Source organism: Polistes fuscatus, unplaced genomic scaffold, assembly GCF_010416935.1.
Source record: "Polistes fuscatus isolate 324 unplaced genomic scaffold, CU_Pfus_HIC Scaffold2, whole genome shotgun sequence".
In the NCBI taxonomy this organism is placed as follows: Eukaryota; Metazoa; Arthropoda; class Insecta; order Hymenoptera; family Vespidae; genus Polistes; species Polistes fuscatus.
The window spans coordinates 15,743,963-15,767,504 of NW_025113096.1; the positions used below are offsets into that span (position 1 = coordinate 15,743,963).

At 37.7% G+C, this 23,542-nt stretch overlaps 1 protein-coding gene across 10 annotated transcripts in view; it reads right to left on the bottom strand.

Annotated features, from left to right (window-relative positions):
* The window catches only part of LOC122516327 (zinc finger homeobox protein 3), a 394,212-nt gene that overhangs the window by 83,151 nt on the left and 287,519 nt on the right, over positions 1-23,542 (bottom strand). For 9 of the 10 annotated variants that reach the window (XM_043634051.1, XM_043634048.1, XM_043634047.1 and 6 more), the window contains 4 exons: positions 12,737-16,158; positions 8,412-11,380; positions 5,386-8,172; positions 4,779-5,277 (listed from right to left, as the gene is read on the bottom strand). In XM_043634051.1, the coding sequence (XP_043489986.1) occupies positions 4,779-5,277; positions 5,386-8,172; positions 8,412-11,380; positions 12,737-15,956 (9,475 nt within the window). In that variant the 5' untranslated portion in view covers positions 15,957-16,158. Of the gene's footprint in view, positions 1-4,778; positions 5,278-5,385; positions 8,173-8,411; positions 11,381-12,736; positions 16,159-17,100; positions 17,196-23,542 lie in introns of those variants that run through there. The other variant, XM_043634056.1, reaches the window with a different exon arrangement.

Genomic DNA, 23,542 nt, shown 5'->3' on the forward strand with positions numbered 1-23,542 from the left:
TACCAAAAATTAATCGTCCATGAACATATCCTCCAAATTCAAATTTCAAGATTTGATTGAATACTTGAAAATGAATTTTTCGAGCAGCAACTCTTATTTTCGATTTGAATTACATTTGTTGGGATAGACAAATTGTTGTCTTCATTTGAACTTTTCAAAATTTTACTTCTTGTAAATAGTTATATGAAATGTCAAAATTAGATATCCAACAATGAACTCGAATTGAAAATTAAAAATTATTTAATACGTTTATTCGACGATAAATTTTGTGGAACCCGACTGACATGAAATCGGACAATAAGAATACTCAAGTTGGAATTGGAATTTAGAGTACTCACGTACATCTAATGCATATGTTATCATCATTAGGGTTACGCAAGTGTGTATAGTGGTAGGGAATTGAGAAATTGTATGGGGTATTGATTATCGGTAACCGGTGATTTAAATCGAACGATTCAATAATTTGTTACGTACGTAACTCAGTGGACAAAGTAATAGTCTGAAAAACGAAAAATTCTAAATTCGAGTTCTCAGTTTAAACAACCGAATTACTTAATAGTTTTCATTTAATCATTTGGACATCTTATTGGGCATTTATATAAATTCTTCATTTAGTTGTCAACGTCAAATATATTTGAAATATTGTTTGGGTTCTAAGGTACATCTAATGTATATCTTACCATTAAATTTTATGTTATTTTGTTAATTTATGAGGTAGCTAAGAACATAGGTAATAGATAAATTAAAATTTGAACTGTCTTTAAAGTTTGCTTTTTCTTTCTACATAAATGTTCGTAATTATTCGGTTTTATCTTTTTCTGTATTTTGAAAACAAATGTTCTCTTAGTCGTAATGTGTTCTATAATATTTAATCTATGAATCAAATATTAATTTCATATTTTAATTACTCGGCTCTCGTGAATTTATTTATTACCTAGTTGAAATAAACCTTGACGTAACTTTTTAAAGTATAAAAAATTGTTTTTATTATTATTTAATACAGCGTACATTGATAACACATTTATATAAGAATTACTAAAAAATAATAAAAATGGTGAAGCTTATATCTTCTGTATACTATTATATAAAATGTGACATAGAATTTTTCGATTGGATGCCTCGTTTAGTTTTTGTTTAATTTTTTAATTTCAAATTTAAACAAAAGATCGATATATTTAACAACAACAAAACTGTCATTTCCACAAAAATGTTTTGAAAAATTTTTCCCTTGACTAAATTGTAATTATTACGTTTATTTAAAAGAAAACCTTCTACTTTTTGTTATTTCAAACGATTCCTGACTATGCTACAACCTTTACCGTCGGCGAGTATCCCAGAAAACATATACCACAGAACAACTAATATCTTCCCCATTAGTTAATATTATTTAACAATTTTTATGTAAATACATTCATCAATGTACTTAGTACATACCCATGTACATTACTGTATCAAACAGTGATAAAACAAAATTTGTGTACTCTAAAATTGCATCAGAAAAAAATAGTCTTTTTACACTAGTTTTTTCGAGCGTCAAGATTGTGTTACCCCTTAAGAGGATACTGAAAATTCAACAAGAATACAACTATTTAAACAATACATTTTTTTAATTCGATAATTAAAAACCGTAATTAGTTTAGTCATCAAACTAATGTTTAAGAAAAACACAAAATTTTGCAAGTATTCAAAAAATGTATACATTAGAGCTCCCAAAATAACAAGAAATTATTATAATAATTAATATAATAAAATTACAAAAATATATATTTTTATATAAAGGGAATGAGATAATTCATGATAGTGAGAAAGAAATAAGGAATACAAAAAAATAAACTTTTAACGTTATCTATAACATTGGAATCAAGAAACGCTCTTAATTCCTGTAAAACAGTAGATGTTTTGCGTAAATTGCGTGGGTAGGCCAGAAAGAACGAGTAAGAGATAGAAAATAATTTTCACGAAAGAATCTTTTCAAAATAAATACACGAAAAAATAATAATATTATCACCCTTTCGAGGCGGGATATTAAATGAGATGAAATGGAAAGAAGAAAAGATTACCAAGATACGAATGAGAAGGAAACAATAAGAAAAAAAAAATACAATTCCAAAGCGAGTTAACCCTTTGTGTATCAATGTTTTCAGGAATATACGTGTGATCGATTTGAGAGGTTTGAGTATGTCAATAATAGGTAAAAAGTAAGAGAGATTAAGAAGATAAATTTAAATATTATTATTTGAAATTATAAACGATAATAGTAGAAAGGTTAGTTAAGAATTATTTGAAGCTTACATTTAGTTATGACTGGAGTGATAAAATTTTTTGATACTTAAAGGGTTAAGATGACTGTAGAAAAGTAAAGAAGGAAAATAAGAATATATGACAATATGCTCCTATAGTTAATTATAGAAAATTTTCTCCGTCTAATACTAAAAGAAGTATGAGTCCTGTAAACTATACATTAATCTAATCTTAATTCTTTAAATTCACTTTTTAATGAAAAATTTAAAGAAATAATTAAATTAAATAAAAAATAACTTTTGTTATAATTAAATGTTATAAAAGATAATTTTAATACAATTAAATACTACACTAAAAAATAATGAAATAATAATTTTCATGAATTTCATTGGTAATTTACAGTATAGTTCGAAACTTTTCGAGAAAGATAGGCTTAAAACTTTTCACTTTTGAAGCTTTTTAATTTTTAAACCTTTTAATTTTTTTTCTTTTCATCCTCGTGAAAGAATAGTTATAAGAATACCTCAAGTGTCAAATTTATGCGGAGTACAAAAAAGAAATTTGTTCAGTAAAACTAAATTTATTTGTCGATATAGTTTGAAAATTTTCCAGAGTTAAGACTTTTCAACCAACCTTCTTAAGAATATAATACGATTCAAATTTGTAATCCTACGCGGAGAACAAAAAGATTTTTTAAACAAGATAATAAATAATAATTATTTAGAAATAATGTTAAGACAAATTGTCATAAAATACATTGCAAGATTGACAGGTAATACTGATCATTCAGTGGTTATTTGATATTGAAGTCATAGACGACTTTTAAACGTGATATTCAGGGAGTTCAATTACGTTTGAACTGACCTAATTCTTTGGAACTACAAATACGTTTTTGAAAAATAAAAAAAAAAAATGAAAAAAGGAAAGATGTTAGATCATGAAAATAGAAGGAAGTAAATAGAAACTTAATTGTTAACCTTGAAGAGGGAAAGTAATATTAAGAAAATAAAGAAAAATACTAATAAAAAATACAAAAAGAAAAAACACAAGAAAGGCACACACCTAAGAGGAAGCAGAACAAAATAAAGAATAAGTAAATAGGAAAATAAACGAGACAACGTAGTAGACGCGTTATTTATTAACTGTATTCTCAATGTCTAAATAAAATAAAAATTTTTCATCGCATGAATCGCGAACGTCGATGACGAGACAACTATTATGTCGATTCGAGCAAATACAGCGTACTTAGAACTACAAATAACACGTTTATACGATTAATTGAAATGACGAAAATAACTACAATTTGATAAAATAATATATGTGGCATTCATTAACACTAAAATAAAAGTATAATTAGGCAATACCACTTGAATAATATTAATTTGTCTAAACTAAAGAACCCTTGCTGCAAATCTAATCTAATATCGAATAATATTACCTTTTATATTTTAATACACGTATATTATTATTTCTAATTATCCGTAATATATTGTATTTGCTGTCGAAAAGATAATATTAATGGTAATGTTATGTTATACTAGTAATAATAATAATAATGCTAATAATAATAATATTAATAATAATAATAATAATAATAATAATAATAATAATAATAATAATAATAATAATAATAATAATAGTAAAAATAATAATAATAATAATAATAATAATAATAATAATAATAATAATAATAATAATAATAAAAATTAAAATAAAAATCAAACTCAAAGTTATAATCGTCATGCACCGCTGTTTATAACCTATATGAAAAAAAATCTAATCTAATATAATAACAATGCTATGCAATTATGTGAATTACCATAATAGGTCGTTTAGTGCGAATTAAAAAGACGTTAATTTATTCATCATACGTTTAAAGATAACACGTAGAATTTTTACTTTCTCTCAACAAAACGTTTGAAAATGTTTGAAGTTGGATGACTCGTAATATAAACTAGTAATCAATCTCGCTTCTACTTTAAATAATACTTCGACCATTTCGATTTCTTTTCTTTCATACGTTTCTTAACGCTAGAATAGTTATCTGATAGGAACTTTCAGTATTGCCTAGCTCTCTGATATATTATTATTAATCTTACTACATATATTTACCTATAAAGATTCTTAAACTATTAAAAGTATTTCTGATTAATTAGAATTAATTAGTAAAGTGCCCCTTAGAGTATCACACGGGACTAGCTAAAGTTTTCTACACATAGACACGCTAAAAGACTAATAATTTATAATTTGAATCACCAATATTAATGGAACATTCACAAACGAAATTAGAAATGCGATTGATAATCGTACAATTGTTATTTTGGGAAAAATTTGATACATATCTAATATATTAATCGCTTACTATACAGCATTTCGTTCCATTGAAAATGTTGTATGGTAAACTACGTGTACGAACCATTGCAATCGATTGGATTTCGAATATCGTTCGGGATCGAAAATGGACAAAATAAGAGGAAAAGAAAAAAGTATCATAGAATGAATCACTTATGAGTCTAAGAGGTCAGCCAGACACTCACCGGCCGTGGTGGTAGCTGTGCTGGTCGCAGCGGCCGCCGGATGTTGCTGCTGCTGCGACTGGAACATCGCCGTAGGATGAAGGAACAAAGATCCATACATCATGCTTTCGTCAGACTGTTGCTGTTGTTGCTGACTACTCGGTTGATTAGAATGTTGTGGTTGCGTCTGTTGCTGTTGCACAGATTGCTGCTGATTGGTCACAATAAGGGGGGAGGTTGGAATAGTTGTCGTAGCACAGACTGGTTGCGTGGTGATCGGAGCACCTGGTGTAGGAGGTACCAAACTACCCTCCTCGACAGCGACGCGGACCGAGTCGATGTGCCGTCGTGAGAAAACATGCTCCTGAAGAGGTGATTTCGGTGAGTACCGGACCGAGCAAAGCCTACACTCGTCCGGCCCGGTCGGACCGCGATGTGGTTGAACGGCTGAGCCCTCGGCAGGTAAACCAGCCGCTAACCTAGCCTTCTTTTCCTTGGCACGCGCGTTCTGGAACCAGACCTGCAACTCGTCTCCATTAGTCCGTAAGCCAGGCCTAAGTTTGATCCTGTAGTTAAGGATAACAGGAAAGTTCGAGGTAATTCACGTGTTCGGGGTTGTTGGGCTCACCTGGACGACGCGTTTTGGTAAACCGATCTCGCGGCCTAGCATCTCACACTCGGCCATCGTAGGTGTCTTGTAATCCGAGAAAAGTGACTTCATAACCTTCACTTGCGTCGCCGACATCTGAGTTCTGTATCTCTTCCCTCCGGATTGTCCAGGGGTTCCAGCAGAGATACTCGTGTTTCCGCTCGCAGCTGGGCTAACCGTGGTACCGGCGTTTACGCAGCTCGCCGGACCTTGCCTCGAACTTTGGGTGCTCGATGCCGGACTCGCAGGTCCGCTCTCGTCGTCCAAAAATTCTGTAGTCTCGCTCATACTATCGTCGTCGCCGCAAATACTACGCTCCGATAGATCGGTCAACGGGCCGCAATCGCTGCCACCCCGAAAGTGGCCGCTGTGTTGCTCTTCCAAGAGATTGCTCAGACCACCAAGGCTGAGTTTCACCGAACGATTTAAATCGACCGATGGTTTACTCAAATCCAATGGCGATTCTCCGATATTAACACCGCTTTGATGATTAGACGACTCTTGTTTTCCGTTGCTGGCATGAGCTTGAAGTTCGCTGATGTATCGTTTCATTGACTCCTCGTAGTATTTTTTCAGTGAATTTTCCATATCCGTGTTAAATGGTGGAAAGAGTGGTGGCATCATGTTCGGAGTGCTAGGATTCGATGGTGCCGATTCCATTGATAATTCTTCGTCGGGAATGTTGTCGATGTTTACTTCTCCGCGAGCAACTTGGTCAGCGTGTTTACTACTCAAATGGGACTCCAATGCAGACTTTACCTTGAATAAGGCCGGGCAGAATGGACATCGTTTATTAATTACCTGACTGTGAGCACGAAATTGGCCTTTGCGCTCGCGAGCTCGTGTATTTTGAAACCACACTTGTACGACACGCTTCTTCAGTCCCACCTCTCGTGCAATCGTTTCCAGCATCTTTCTCGATGGATTAGATTCGATTTGATATTTTTGATAAAGGTAATCCAACTGTTCCGGTAATATCGTTGTCCTCAAACGTTTGTCTTTCGGTTGTTCGCTGTGCTCAGAGGTAGAACGTGCATCTGTACCCGAGGTCTCATCGAAGTCTTCGTACTTTCTTTTTCTATCTTGCATCATGGCAATTAAAGGGTGAGGAGCATCCGTCGCAGCTCCAGAGGTAGCGTTCAGTGCTTGCTGTTGCAGTATTCCAAATGGAGAGTCTGGTGGATAGGTCGGTGGGAACAAGGACGGGTTCATGATATGTACTAGCTGATGTTCATTCCAAAGGTCAAATCTGCTGAATATTAAATTGCATTTGTCGCATTGAAAGTTGCCCTCTTTGGATTCGGTCTGTTGCTGCTGTTGCTGTAATGGCTGTTGTTGTTGTTGTTGTTGCTGTTGCTGTTGCTGCTGCTGCTGTTCTTGCTGCTGCGTTTGATTATTCCTTGTAGGTTGAGACAACGTTTGCGGTTGAAGTAAAGAAGAAACAGTTGCGTTCAACGGTTGCTGCAATTGTTCCGCTAAAACCGTCGTATTTGTTGGATTGTTGGTGACAGCATTGGTAGTTGTAGTGGAACTGCTGTTACTATCTTCTGAGCTTAAAACGGCAGCAACTTGAGCTGCCGCAGCTTGAGCTTGAGCACTACGTTTAGCATCTTCTTCTTTAAAACAATGAGTCTTCTGATGACGAATAAGTTCGTAATATCTTTGAAATACTAATAAACATTTCTTACATTGATAATTCAATCCCGGAGTTCGTTGAAATCGTCCAGATCCATCGTCTCCTTCACGACCACCAGGTGTCACAGGTTCCGCAGCCGGTTGATTTTCGTACACTTTCCGAGCTTTTTGTCTAGCATTCTGGAACCAAACTACTATAACTCGCGGACTGAGCCCAAGTAATTTACTTAAATATTCCAAATCGTCGTCTTTAGGGTAAGCATTGTTTTCAAAGAATTCTTGTAAGACTTTGATTTGATAGTCGGTGAATCTAGTTCGATTTGCACGTTTTCCTGAACTACCGCCAGACGAATTACTGCCGTTGCTGTTACCTCCGAAGGAATAATCCGTCGGTCCACGTCCAGGGCTTAATGATCTTTGCGGTGTCAATGCCATTGCAGCGATTGCACTCGGAACGACTCCTCCGCTACCTGACGTAGGACTTGCAAAATTCTGTGGTGTTAATTTTGGCGGCAACATAGGTGTAGTTGGTGCAGTTGTCGTTGAAGGAGGATGAGAAGAAACGTCGTGGTGGATACCTGAAAATACTGAACTCATACTGAGTGCTGGAGAATGCGGTCGAGATTGATTGCCTCCGGAACTACCAGGCGAATGATGTTGTTGTTCTTCATGATGCGATTGGGTTATTTGTTGTAATGTTTCGGTAGGTTGCGAAGTATCGAGCATTTCTTGTTTTATTGCAGATTGAGTATTACAGGATGTTGCCACCGGTGGTGGTGGAGTCACTTGTTTGTTTGGGCTTTTATCGTCCGACGAACTGCTTCCCGACGCACTCGAATTTAGGGGAGTAACCTTAGCTTCTCCGGTTTTTTCATACTCCTCGAGATTTAATGTAGTACTCGGTGGGTTGTTAAAATTATACGGACTATCCTTATTACGTTGTCTCTCTTTAAATAAAGTATTCCGGAACCAATGTTTTATGACTTTAGGTGGTAAGCCACTCTGAGAGGCCATTTCCATAATTTGCTCTTCGCCTGGAGAGTTATTAATGTCAAAGTGTGCTCTCAAAATTTTCAGTTGTTCGTCTGTTATACGTGTGCGTGCTCGTTTCTGCGAGGCTGCTGCATTTGCCTGTGGAATGGACAAAATCAAGTCCAGTCAAACTGATGTATTGTGATTGCAGAAAAGATTATTCTAAATTTGTCGAGTTTGTTAAAAACTCTATTGCTGACAGAAATTTAAATACGATTTATGAACGTGCATTGAACATAAGATTAATGCAAAGAATAGCTATGCTCGAATTAAATAAAAAATATTTTACATGCTTAATACGGAAACTTGTGAGCAAGTTTCTTGAGTTTGTTTCTTACCGCAGCTGCTTGCTGCTGTTGCAAGGCGAGATGTTGTTTCGCAATCAAATCAGCTTGAGCATTTATAGGAGTATAAGCCGTGGTTGCGCTATCATACGGTGGTGGCGGTAACATCATTGGAACCAAAGGTGGTTGGAGATTCATAGCTGCCAGAGCTGGTACATTTAATCCCAAAGGTAATCCCATCATACCCATCATTAATCCTGGATATTGTTGCAACTGTTGCTGTAGTTGGGATGCTGCCATTGCATTCAAGGCTGCTTGCATTTCAGACATTTGTTGAGCCAGAGTTAGTTGAGCATGTTGCTGTTGCTGTTGTTGTTGTTGTTGTTGTTGTTGTTGCTGCTGCTGCTGTTGTTGCTGTTGGTGTTGCGGTTGTTGCTGTTGTTGTTGTTGTTGTTGTTGTTGTTGCTGTTGTTGCTGCTGCTGCTGTTGTTGTTGTTGTTGCTGCTGTTGCTGTTGTTGTTGTTGTATAGGTTGTGGAATAGAAAGCTGATGCTGTGTATTAGTAGGTATCACCGTGGGCGTGGAAGAATCAGTACTCGATACAGGAGTATTGCTCAACACAGGTGTTGTGACTGGAGTTGTAGAGGTTGCTTCCGGAGTTCTGATTACTTCTTGTTTTATCTCTATGTTATCTTCCTTGTCCTTTTCACACGGTTCCTTCTCCGAACTAGTGTCTTGTGACTGAATCACTGCTGGTGTAGTGCTTCTCGGGGCTGTTGTGGTAGAAGACGACGTCGCTGCTGTTACAACGACGCTCTTTTTTTCGTATTCGCATTTGAATTGTTGAGCATATTTTTCTAGGAACTCGCGAGGTACTAAATCTCGATGAACTTCTTCGCAATGAGCCTTTAGTACCCAAACACTACTGAATTCTTTGTTGCAATGTTGGCAAGTACTTCTAGTCAATTCGGGGATAACATCGTCGTCCATATTTTCTTCGATTTCTTGTTCCCTCTCTTGTGCAGCTTGTGCAGCAAGCGCTTGCTTTTGTTGCTCCTGCTTTTGCTGCTCCTGTTGGGCTTGAAGGGCTGCAGCAGCTTCTTCTTCCTTCCTTTGACGTCTTTGATGATTTTCATTGAACTGCATCACGAGATCAAAGCCGAAACTTTCCAGAAGATGTTTGTACATTTGCGAAGTTTTGTGTCGCGGTTGAGTTAAAAGCTCATGAGCGGTTTGTGGCGATTGTTGCGTCACTTGCTGCAAATGTTGATGAGATCCAGCTACCATTGCCGATGAAGGTGGTGGTGTTTTAGCAGAACCAGTTGAAGCTAATTGTTGCGTAGCTGCTAATTGGAATAAAGCCAATGGATTATTAAAGATGCAGTACAATTGCTGATGTGTGTTAAGTTGTTCTTGACTTCCACAAAGCGTGGTGCAACGAGGACACGATAGCATAGAGTTGGAATTAGTAGGATTCGTAGTATTACACGGCGGACTGTTGGGACTCGATGGATGTTCGATTAACGGACGAGCAAGATCTAATTGTCCGGTTGCAGCAAGATCAGATATCTTGCTTGTACGAGTCTGATGCAAAACGCTTCTCATATGAATGTCTAGTGTACTTCCTTGAGAATAAGAGACTTTACAAATGTTACATTTAAATGGTTTTTTATCCTGATCTTGCTGGGAATCCGGTGATTCTGTTGGACTGGCCGGTGGTACAACAGAGATTAGCGTATTATTGTTTCCTTGTTCTTGCATTGCTCTTTTTAATTTATGAAGATGGCTAACGCTATTGTAATGTACCAAAAGTATATTTTTCTGAGTAAAACTTTCTTTACAAACGTCGCATTTGTACGGCCTATTAGGATCCAAATATTTTTCCATAGGATAAGACATTTTCTCACCTTTGCGATGCAACAAGGTTTTGTTGTGTCCAGTAAGATAACTTTGTCTCGTATAAGCAACTTTGCACCGATGGCATTTAAATTTTCTTGCTGGATCGTGATAGGAATCCTCGGCAACGGGTTGACTGTTTAAGTAATCCTCTAAAAGACGTTGTTCCTTGTGCAACGGGGAAGAATCGCTTGCGTCGCTTTCCTCTTCGTCGCCTCTACCTCCATCATCTTCAGTATTCTGATCAGCGTTCATGCCACCCTGCCTTCTAAGTGCTTCGTCGGTCAGAGCCTGAAGCAATGGATGCGCGTGAAGCAGACTTTGCTTATATTGTGCCACTTCGTCCTCTTGTAAATCCGAGTGAGCAGTTTCAACGTGTCTTTGCAATGCTTGAACGGACCTAAATGATCTAGCACATAGCGCACATTTGGTCGCATCTCTAATAGCATGGTATTGAGAATGTTGTTGAAGTTTTTCCAATGTCTTGAAAGCCAAACTGCATTGTCCACATCTGTACTTATATACGTGTTTTTCGCTAACTAGGGTTGGAGTATTTGTCGGATGAGCTTCTCTATGATGTTGTGTAAGTTCTTCAAGCGATCTGCAGACTCTGCCGCACACTGTACACCGAGATATTTCCTCGACTTCTTCGTTCCCAGTAGCAACACGTTCATTTGTATCCTCTTCTTGATGCAGTTTATTCGTTATCGAAGGTGAAGATGGTTGCGTTGCCATTGCTGGAGTCATGCTACTTCGAGGATTGTTATTCAACCAATGACTCTGATCCACTAAAAGTAGCAATCTCTGGAGACCATCGGCATTTACCGAGTGAATTTGCATTACGTGTTTCTCCAAAGCAGCGCGTTCCCTGAAACTGTCTTGGCATAACGGGCACAACAATTCAGGTGGGGGTTCCTCCTTGACTACCTCGGACTTCTCTTCGGAGTCTTGAACGTGTGCCACTTGCAAATGTTGCTTTAATTCCTCTCGCGAAGTCGGCTGATACGTGCAATAGGGACAACTTATTTCTTCCTGATCATTCTCAGCGTCTCCTTCCATTATTTCATTATCATTCTCTGGCTCTTGTTTAACTTCGCTACCACAATCGCTGCCTTCGTCACGTCGTTCTGAAAATCATACCAAATTTCTAATATTTTCTTTTCTCTTTTTTATACACATATGAACAAATAAACAATAACAATACCTGGACAGTACATAATCATTACAAACAATCTAGCAAATGAATATTAATAATTTCGCGATTTATCATTAACGCACGATCAACTATACTCGATATATATTCATTATAAAACGTAGAAAATGAAAATTCACGACAAATGATAACGCATCAATTTGAACTTTCCAGCCTGTAAATATATCTTATGTCTCTTTCACTTTGCAGCATGGAAAATTGAACTTCGGCATTAACCGTTTAATATCGAACGAGCGCACAGGACAGCCATCCATTTTACGGTGATTCGTTTCCGGAGACATTAACTCGGTACGCGACGGAGAAAGTAAATTATAGATAGTAAACTATGGCGGTGCTACGAAATAAAGTTCGTATTCAGTGTCACGTACGACTGCTTTTGTGGCGAGGCATATTTTCTACCTCTCATTAAAGTGATTACGCATATCGAAGAAGAAGAAGAAGTAGTAGAAGAAGAAGAAGAATAAAGGGACTTTACTAGCGACAATAAACGAACTACGCCATTTGCACTTATCTTTTATTATTTATTTCAAACGAGAACAAATAAGTAAAAGTAAAAATAACATTTCTTTGACTACGGCTGAAGTTACGTCAAACTACGAGTAAGTTTTGCATATGGTTGACTAAATTCACCCAACAATGACTTCTCTAATTTTAAATATATCAATAATACGGAATTATCAATGGGAAAGAGAATGAAAAAAAAAAAAAAAAAAGAAGAAAAAATAAGAAAAGAAAAAAGAAGAATACCCGTATCTCCATAATGTATTGTCCGAAACCACATTTTTATATCGGTCGGCGTCAGTTGTGACGTTACAAGGCGACTCAATGAAACGCGTGCTGCTCGTATATTTCTATAAGTACAGGCCACCGATACATATAATAACATTGGACGTTGCGCGTATTATGGCACACGCCACGACCATATGCCGTACTAAATTACCGTAATCCTCATCTAATTACGAAATAATCGATAAGAGCGCATTGAATTCATTAAGGGCGTGATGCGTATACCAAAGCGTTTAATTTTCTTCCTCAAACAATATTTCTGATTTTGATCGGGTTACTTAAAAACGGATTATTCTTGAAATTCTTTGAACAAGATATAGCGTTATCCATTAAATGACGTTAAGGAAGAAGTTAAATGCCCGCCGCAACGGTTAGGCTCATGTAATATACATTAACGCACTTACGTCAAAGAAATAGAATAGGAATTTAAAACGGAGCGTAGGCCAAGGATAATATCTTCATTTATGACTGTGGTTTTACTTACCGTTGTTGGTACTTGGAATATTAGGTGTCGTCGGAGTGGTGGGACTCGGTTGCTGCGTAGGTGGTACATCAGGATCGCTTACTACTTGGAATACGTCACCGATGTCTGTGTGGGGTGTCTCGTTTCCTTGAATGCTACTTCTACGATGGAGCTGGTGAAGTTGCTCCATCTGAAGATGTCGAAACGAGCGTACATGTTGTAAAAGAGGTAGCCTGTGCCTCGCGCTAAAACCGCAAAGAGCGCAGTGATACAGTTTCCCTGGTGTTGGTACGTTTGCACTGGCATCTACAAGATGGCGCAGTAACAGTGTCGATGCTTCGTGTCTAGGAGTAGAAGAGTGTATTGCTAACTTGTGTGCACTGTTCGTATAATAATCACACGCGTGACAACGCAATTGTGCTGAGCACGTAGGCGAAGCTAAATATTTCAACTTCCATTCGTTCCGCGGACCACCTTCTTTAACGTGATTCACATGTTGCAAACGTTGAAGATGCTTGTCGGTTTTACAATGCAATTGAAAGTTTGCTTTTAAATTTGTTTTGTAGGAACAGAGCTTGCAGACGAAATGTCCGGACATCACGGCGAGTATCTCCCCTTCTCGAGTTCTTGTTCTGTCGGCAGCTAAATGATGGCTTAGCGATTCCAACGAGTCGGATTCGAAGTTATTACAAACGCAACAATGGTAAAAATGAGTAGGATCTGAATCTGGTGGTTCTGGTGGTGGTTCCATAGTCTCCGGGGAAAGACCAACGTCTCCCGCGAGACCACCCAACGCACCCATATTTGTTATACCACCCATCAGTTCTGGTGGGAGTTGAGGTGGTAGTTGACCGCCCGTCATCATTTGGATAAGGAGTGCTTGATTATATGCCATGTCCGCTAACGCGTCTGCTGCATGTTGAGATTTATCTAAACCACCCAGATGAAGTAGCTGTTCTAGTTGTTGTTGGTGTTGTTGTGCTTGTTGATGATGATGTTGAGCCTGTTGATGAGACGTCAGTGCCGAGAGAGTTTGTATGTGCTTAACGTTTTGTTGTAATACCAACATATTGTGCGTATGTTTTTCGCTGGTCATGTGTATTCTGAGATTACGCGCTACGTTCGTCTCGTAGTTACAAACGTCGCAACGAAACGTAGGCTTGGGTTTTCCCTGGTTCCCAGCTTGGCCGCTCAAATGCGGACTAGGATTTGTTGGATGATGAGGGCTACGCGTTGGCATCGGTGCGTCCTGAGATGAAGATGGATTATTCGTACCAGACGCACCACCACCGCCTTGCTGTAATTCTTGCATATTGTTAAGATGTTTATCGCTTTGCATATGTATACTTAAATTTCCTTTCGTCGTGGTTGAGTAATTACATACTTCGCATCTATACGGCTTATACCCGCAAGTATAGGTTTCGCCACGCGCTAGCCTAGGGTGAGGTTGACCGGCGATGCAGTAGATACACGAGGTCTCCGTTTCCGGATGTTTCTCTTTCATATGAATTTCTAAAGTTTCTTGATATTTGTAGTGCCAATTGCACTTTGGACATTTTAAAGTTTTGCAGGAATTTCGACTATGAATACCTGCGAGTGGTCCACCAGGACCTGCCAATCGACTGCTGGCCAATATTAACTCGCACTTAGAACACTCAACGCCACTCGGCCTACCTTGCATGTGTTCCGGACAAACGCCTATCGTTGTGCCGGTAAGAAAATTAGGTGGCTGTTGCGTCAAAGCCGCATACGAGGAAGGTGAGCCTTTTGTAGAAGTGGTCGGTGGTGGAGGCGATGTGTAATGCAATGCCGCAGCATCGGGTGCTTTTGCCCAAGACGCAGGGTTCACTTGACCACCGATCCATGGCTGTTGCTGCTGTTGATGTGTTTGATGATTATAAATTGGATGGTTCGAATGAGACGTTGATGTGTTCGGTGTACTTGAAGATGGCCTCTGGATCGTTGGTTGTTGCTGAGGGCTACTAGGTATGCCAGGAGTACTCGAAGGCGTACTCGTCGTCGTTGGCGCTTCGTGATCCGTCGATTCGCTGCGTTGCTGTTGCTGCTGATGTTGATTTTGCGTTTGCGTCGGCGATGATTGGGTGCAGGTCGAGCTCGTAACTGGTTCGAGAAAGCTAACCAGCGGCTGTTTCCCCCTACCAACTGCCTGTATAATGGCTGACGCGGTCGAGTGCGAAAGTATCTGCCTCTCGTCTTCCATCAAACCTATTTGATGTTCGCCCTGGGCATGAGCGACAAAACTTTTAGCGTAGCCGAAGCTTAGCTTACAAATAAAACACATTAGGATGGGCTTTACGGGCACGGAAGCAGCTGGAGGTGGTGGTGCTGTTTGTGGTGGTGGAGGTTGCTTGCTACCTTCCGCACTCCTATAACTGATAACACGGTAGCTGTGCATTACCGGGAGGTCTGGATTATGCTGCTGCTGCGTAGATCTCTGTTGTTGTTGCTGCTGTTGCTGCTGATGGTATGCTTGATGAGCATACAATCGCGATACATAATAAGCGTTGGCGATTTGAGGAAAAACCAATGAGTGAGGTACAGAAACGCCACGACCGTCAACGATACAGCCATCTGGTAAAGAATCGTCCTCGCTAAGCTCGCTTTCACCCTCTATGATGTAAGCCGAACCGTCAGGATTGTAAACAATTTTTCCATCAAATTTCTCAACGTCCCCACCAGTCGGACTCGGACTCGGACTCGGTGCGTGTTGTTGTTGTTGATGAGACTGAATCGATTGCATCGTTATCGTTGTGGTTGTGGTCGTCGTATTCGTATCCGCTATAGGTGTAGGTGTCGGTATCGCGTCGCGAGTGCAGGGTTCAGTGCCCGAGGGTGGACTAGCCGTGCGGGGGTGGTGGGGCTGATGAAGAGCAGCCCCCGCCGTCGGGGGGGACCCGCCCCCTCGACCCCCCTCTTCCTCCGGGCTCATCTCCTGCTTTCCTTGCGCAAACGAGGAATTTTGAAAAGGCCCGCCGTGTTGATGCTGTCGATGACTCTGCTGTACTTGTTGCTCGCTCTGCTGCTGCTGCTGTTGTTGTTGCTGCTGCTGCTGCTGCTGCTGTTGTTGCTGTTGCTGCTGCTGAAGATGATGCACTGCCACCAGTTGCTGGTAAAGCTGACGTTGGCCAATCGCGTTCGACGCGTGTTGCTGAAGATGAGAGGGAGGAATGTTGTGATGTTGAAGGTGGTATTGGGGGGGATGGGGCTCACTGGAGGGCATCACCCCAAACGTGAGGCGAGCTCCAGCCTCACATCACCCACGGCGCCTGAGCCTACGTTTTTCAAAGTTTCACCTTTCTTTCTTTCTCTTCTCCTTAAACTTACTATTTCTTTTGTTTCTACTCCTGATACCTTTGCCTTTCCTTCTTCCTCCTCGCCGATAGATAGTTTTCTAGCTACCCCGACGTAACCCCAGGTCGTATCTGAAACATCGAAGAAACGATCTCTATTTAATTGATATTTCCTTGATTTAATTGATCATTTAATATTATGTCATGTGAAAATATAACTTTATAACATTTACTTTAAACAAACGTGACAAATTTCGAGGATATTGATGAAAGATAAGAAGAATTAAAATTGAATCGTAAAGTAGGTCTATCACAGGATAAAAACACTGCCGGCACAATACGCTCTTTCTAAAATTCGAATCTCTCTCTCTCTCTCTCGACGTTAACTATTTGCGGACTCAGCTGTATTTGCGACCTATAGAACGACCTTATCTGTCGATTGGATATCGACGAGTCCCTATGACCAATTCAGAATAACGTTAGAACGGAATAACGAATGAAAAAAGAAGGTAGTTTCACGGAATGAATGCTTCTCTTGTGCGTGCTTAGATCAAAGGTCTTTCTCATTGTCCGCCTTCCACACGTTCTTCTCTTCTTCTTCTTCTTCTTCTCTCCTCCATTTTTCTCTAACGTGAGAGACAAGAACCCACCTTGTTCGCTACTGCAAACAAACGGTAAGGCCACGCGACCGTAACAGTCACGAAAGAATATATCCTTCTTCTCATTTTTTTTGTCCCTCAACTATATCATGACTCCTAAAACTTCTCGAATGAATGAGATGAAACATTGCTGCAAATATTATTATCTTGTATTATTTATTTTCCATGCGCGATGTGTGTGCGTGTGTGTGTGTGTTTGTTCCCACACGCACAATCCAATTCTTAATACGCAAAAAATAATAATCACTTAGTTCGCAAGATTTAACGGATTATAAACGAATATAGTGACGGGAGTGCGTTTTTATTCGCATATAAAAGAAAGTAAAATAAGTTGAAAAAAAAAATTAATAAAAAAGAAAGGAAGTAAGACAGTAAGATAGAGGAAGATCTTTCAACGGAACTTCTCTGTTTTTACCTTTCAATCTTTTGCCGTTGGCTAAAAGGGGCACATCTTTGGACATTATGGTAGAAACTCGTACGGCATTACGTTGACTACTCTGCCCTTTTCCTTTCCCTCCCCTTCTCTCCCCTATCTTCCTTTAACTCCACCTCCTCCTTCTCACCGGTCCATCATCACCACGGTTATAATTCCGCAGTGCAAAGTCCATAATTCAGTGAACATATCCCCGTGGCCATCGTTTCTCACAAACGATACCATTTTTTATAATGACTACTACTACGACGACGAGGACGAGGACGAGGACGACGACGGCCAATCGTTTTTCTTTGGATTATCGTCGATCTGCGAAAGTGTATTACATACGAACGGATGATCGGCTAGGCGAATTATTCGTGCGCGATCAAACGATGAGAGCAAAAATATTGGATTAACCTACATTTTATTTATTTTACACGTCGACGATGATGCCAACTTTAACGATTTATCGTAAAATCGATTCGAACGAGGACAACATTTTAAGGAGTTAACGAAATTTCGACGAATTTTTTTTCGTTCGTGTTAGTCAGAATTTTACATGACAATTTTATATTTACTGATGTATACCATGACGCGGTTTTTTTTTCATGTCGTCTACTTAAGAAGCGTGAATTTTTCTTTTTTTCTGATATTTTTGAAAAAGATTTTAGTAAGAAAGAGAGAGAGAGAGAGAGAGAGAGAGAAAGAGAGAAAGATAAAAAGAGAGAAAAGAGCATATACGTAAAATGAGATTAGGAATACAATGAACGAGCATAGGCTGGAAAAGAACAAACACAAAAGCGTTGAACTTTCGGGATTCGGGCATGTTATGTAACCGAGAACATCTGCCAATCTGGTAACACCTGCCCAGCTCTTTTCTATTTATTGTAGATTCGATAGAGAACGAACCTTCTCTAGGCTGTCTGCTTTTCTTCCTTTTTCGCTCTCTCATCTCTCTTTCTCTCTATTTTTCTCTTTTATATTCGATTCCACGAAAATATAATGATTTCGTTTGGATCAATCATAGGACCGTAGTTCTGTCTAACTTTTTCTCTCTAACATTTCTCACACTCATCGAATAATAAATCTCTCCGCGTGTTGTTTATCGATTAACGTGAATTGTACTTTTCTTTTTCAATCGTTTATTAAATCGTACGAGAATACGCATATCCAAGCCGACATTTTGTATTATATTTTCAACGCGTATATTATGTAATCCATCAAGAAATATATATTTATAATTTTATATTGTAATATATATTTAATTATATATTATAATATATATATATATATATATATATTTTAATATATATTTTATAATTATGTGTATATTATTTATATGTATATATATATTCATATATATTTATATTTATGTAATTACAGATTAGGATTGCAGTTATCTGCTTATTACAATGTTACCGCAGTTGCTTTATAAGGTGCAGGTCAAATCGATTTATACTTTACGTAATAGCTTTGCTTGACCATTCCTGGTATCGCTAACAGTGTTGCTAAACTGTTAAATGATCCGAGCATGAGGGATATTTAATGTCGAACAATTGTGCGATTTTAACGCGTCACAGATTAGAATGATCTATCTTGTCCCGTTATTTTTGTTCCCTTCTTCTTCATTCTCTCTCTTTCTTCGATTATATGAAATGTAAGTACAATGGAGGACAGAAATGATGCATAATTACCAAGTTTGGTAGAAAGTATGACGCAGGTGGTTGCTGATAATTTGTAGGAAGAAGAAGAAGAAGAAGAAGAAGAAAGAAAGGAAGAAAGAAAGGATGAAAGATGAATCTTCTCAATGAGGTAACCAAAGAAGAAAAAGAAGAGAAGGAAAAGGAAGAAGAAATTCTCAATGACTATGAAGATAATGATGATAATGACGATGGGAGTTAAACATTCGTCGAACGACCGCGAGCTAGTGTCCATCTTTTGTTTGTCCCATCGTTTCACCGGAAACCGAACCGATGGGTGTAACATACACATATACACACACATATATATATATATAGAATATATTTGAGTGGATGGCACTCACGAAAGCTCCCTTTTGTTGTGTCCTCTCCGACGGTAAGAGAAAATAGTGGGCACACACGGTTTATGAGGCGTTTTCGGGGCCCACATGACGACGATCGTTCGTTCGTTCGTTCATTCGTTTCGATAGCCGATCGTGCCCCATAAATGAAAAAAAAAAAAATAAAAAGTATGGAAATAAAAGAAACGCAAGATGCGAAGAGAAGAAGCCGGAATTATTATGGACAGGGCAGCCAATTATCTCGTACGCGTCTCGTTATTTATTGAATATATATCGTGTCTTACTAATACTACTACTACTATTACTACTACTACAACTACTACTGCTGTTGCTGCTTATATTCCTCAGGCGAGTTCGCGTGTCGAGGCGTGCAAAAGTGATACGAGTGTGGCAAAAGGTAGGACCACGCGAAACTAATTTAAAGTGTCCACCCTAAAACGTCTTTTAAAGCCGGAAGCGGAAGACCGATCTGTTTTTTCTTTACGAGACATCGAAAGTATGTCCTTTTTCAATACAATATTTGTAATACTTTCTTTTCCTTTTTTTTCTTCTTTTCTCCATAAGTAATGGTATTTTTGTAATATTGTTTAACAAGTGACGTTTCTTCACGAAATATTATAACACGTTTCCGTACGATATTCTAATTTTGAATGATTAATCATTCCTGCTGAATATATTATTGCTAGAATAAATAGATAAAAAAGAGATACATAAATTCTATTGCAACGTAAAAACAAAAAAAAAACAAGACGTATACCGATATTTTTTTCAATTATCTGACTTGTATCTTCAAATATTATTACACGTTGTCGTATAATATTCTATTTCCGAGATTAACCCGTTCCTACTAGAATCCAGTATAAATAGGTAGTGGTGGTACACGTTGATAGGTAACGATTAGATAAATTCTAGTACAATGCTAAACGCATACTAATATTTTTCTACTACGTGGCACTTCTTCATCAGTTGAGAATCCCCTTGATCGATCGTGATCACAAAGATTGCTAGAAGACGTTATGGGAAGGAAGAAGAAAGAAAGAAAGAAAGAAATAAAGAAAGAGAAAAAGAGAAAGAAAGAGAGAGAAAAGGAGAAAGAGAGGGTCTTTGAGTTTCTCGTGGATCGCGAGCGTAATTTACGTGCAACATGAATCCACCGTAACGCTTAATCCTGCGGTGGAGATGGCGATTATGAAGTTAGGGTCCGGTTAGAGGTGCCGAACAGACGAAGGGGAAAGGAGGGCCGGGTAAAAAGAGAGAGAGAGAGAGAGAGAGAGAGAGAGAGAGAGAGAGGAGGCCTCTTTGTGATATCAATTAAGTATGATTTGCCCACAAGCTAAGAGGAACGTTGCTTTACGCGCTACCCTTCGATCATCTCCTTTCCTTCGGTATATTTTCATCTTCTTCTAACCTTTTCTATCTCCTCCTACCCTCCTCTCCCTCCTCCTCCTTCTCCTCCCTAACCCTCCTTCACTCTTTTTTTTCTTTCTCTCTTTCTCTCACCCCTACTACGGTAATCCAAGGTTTAACTCATTCCCTTATAATTCCCTTATAATTTCCTCCCAATGCACCGTGAGAAGAAACTCGGCTGTAACGTTAACGCACATAGTACCAGAAAGGTCACACATTATTGGATCTCCGTTCAATCTTCGTTTTTCCTGGACATCCGGTCTAGACACGAGTTTCGGAAATCGACTAAACTTTTCCGAATCATTATAGAATTTTATTGTGTCGTTTTTATTTTTTATTTATTTTTCCTTTTTTCTTTTTTTTACAGCTTATACAAATTCTAGTTGATAGAATTAATTCGATTAAATGTGACATTTTATCGTATTTATAACGGGTTAACGTTATCGAACGTTAGTATTAAACGATTATAATATGTAAGAGTGCGAGAGAAAGTTGCATGAAAAAAAAAAAGAAGAAAAAAGGAACGAAATTACGGAAGAAAATGAAAGAGAAAATAGAAAAAAGAACGAAAACTCGCTCGAAATTAATAATTATGCTTGAACAAAGAAAAAAAAAAAGAAGAAAAAAATGAAAAAAAGAATATATCGTCCACGGAGTTAATGACATTAATTTGAATTTCAAACTAACCGACGCGACGACTCCGGCGTTAAAGAGGAAAATATTATTTTTTAACACGCTCGATACACGCTCGCGTTCTTCTATTCTAACCTAAACTATACTTATTACTAACTAAGTGTCGAACAACCGACATGGTTATGGTCGTAGTATTTTGGACGAACGACGCTCATCATTCAAGGGCAAGAAATTTGTTGACCAAAGACACCTCTGGTATAGTGTTGGGCTGGATGGAAAATTATTCCGCGTGCGTTTTCGGTGTTGTAGGAAGTGTTGCTCCTTTTTTTCTCTTTTTTTTTTTTCCCCATAGAACGAACGACGAGTACCACCAACGTTGACGACGACGACGACGAGGACGACAACGACGAAATGACGACGACGGCCAACATAGGGGTAGTAGCTAATGACAAAATCAATGCGACATAATTAGACATGGCGGCAACCTACCCCTTCCTATCCAACAACCAACCGATCTATCGCGAGTTACCGTCCTTTATGTGTGCGAACGTTCTCTTCTAACAGAAAGAGAATTATTGTAAAAACATCCCTTAATGTGATCGATATGGCTTCCTTCCTCTTTTACCCCCCCAACGTTGTCCCATTCGTTAAAAAAGATTTACTTTGTTTCTTTATTCTTATTTTTCCTTTTCTTATTTTCGAATTAATTCTAAGGTTTTATTTTATCTCTGTAAAAGTTAAAGCAAACAAATACGTTTGTTTGTTTGTTTGTTTGCTCGTCGTTATTATTTTTTTATATTAATAATTGACAATTCGAAAAAATCATAATATTAACATCGACAATTCGAAAATAAATCGTACGAATAGATTTACTTAATTAGACAACAATTGTGTTATTGTTTACGTCTAATATTTTTTTCTTTTTTTCAATTATAAATATTTATTATCAATAAAATTAATCAAGAGTTTGATATAAATATAGGCGTATCACAACCGTGTTATTAATTGTTTTGATTTCTTCTTAATAATTTGATTTTCTTTTTCTTAATAAAATTATAAGTATCAAATTAGAGGAAGAGTATTTTTCTACTCAAAGCATGAGTCATAATTGTTCACAGTTATCAACATCTTAGCTACGTTGAATTATTAATTCCTGCCAAATCCAAGTAAAGTTCAAACGATAGGCAAACGTTCAAACGATTAGTAAAATTGATTGTACAAAAAAAATCGTTCACTGTTAAAAACATTGGACTACGTCCGATAAAGGTGTTCGTAGAAAAGTAAAAATATATGAATAAAAATAAGAATAAATAAAATCTAATATCACTGATATAATATGAGCACAAATAAAAACAATATAGAAACGATTGGAGATAAAAGTGGGAAACGGAAGTGACGAAAGAAAGATGACTTATAAATACAGAAACTTTGCGATAAATCATTGGAAAGAAATGGTAGTAGTCAAAGTCGATATCCGCGAAAAAGAGAAAAAGCAAAATAGAGAAATAGAAAGAAAGAGAGAAAGAGAGAGAGAGAAATAACTTCGATTCTATAAGCTGTGTGTTCGGAAGAATAAACGACTTTACGGCGTGTAGCGCTACGCTAAGCTCTAATTATACCTACGAACAAAGGGCCACTCTCGCAACGACCTACACGTAAGGTTGGAAAACATTGATGAGCGTTGTATGTGTACTGGTTGGTTTGCTATAAACGTTACTTGGACGACGATGACCACGATGGTCGTTCTTTCCAGCGAACTCAACATTTGTTATTTAATTATTTCTAACTTTTTTCTTATGTTATTTTTATAATATTTATACAAATTTGATGAATTTAATTTAATGAATTTAATTTTAATTTAATTAGAAATGTTTATTTCTCTTACCGTATTATTTCTAATAAATCGTTGCGATGGTACGTAACTAACTGACAACGTTCTCGTTTCTAACCATTATATACCTAATATTTATAAACATAAATTAAGCTGACAGATTTAATATTTCCTAATTAGATATAAGCAATACTAATTGCTGTTAGAGATTTATTGTTTATTATTTGAATGATTTGATTAGTTTTGATAACAGTATGGTCGTATTGTGTTTCCTTTTCTCAAGAAACTATTTAAATTTAAATAATTTATAACATTTCTTCTTATTTTAACTTATAAAATATGTTAGTAAAATAAAGAGTGAAGAATTATCGATCTTTTCGGGAACCATTCAATTGGTCCAATTTAATCATGCATATTAAAAAAAAAATAAAAATAAAAGAAAAATACACAGAAGGGATAAGGATCCAAAGCTAATTACTTAGCGCAGGAAAAAATAGAACTTTTCATTTTTTTCAAATATCTTTTATTTT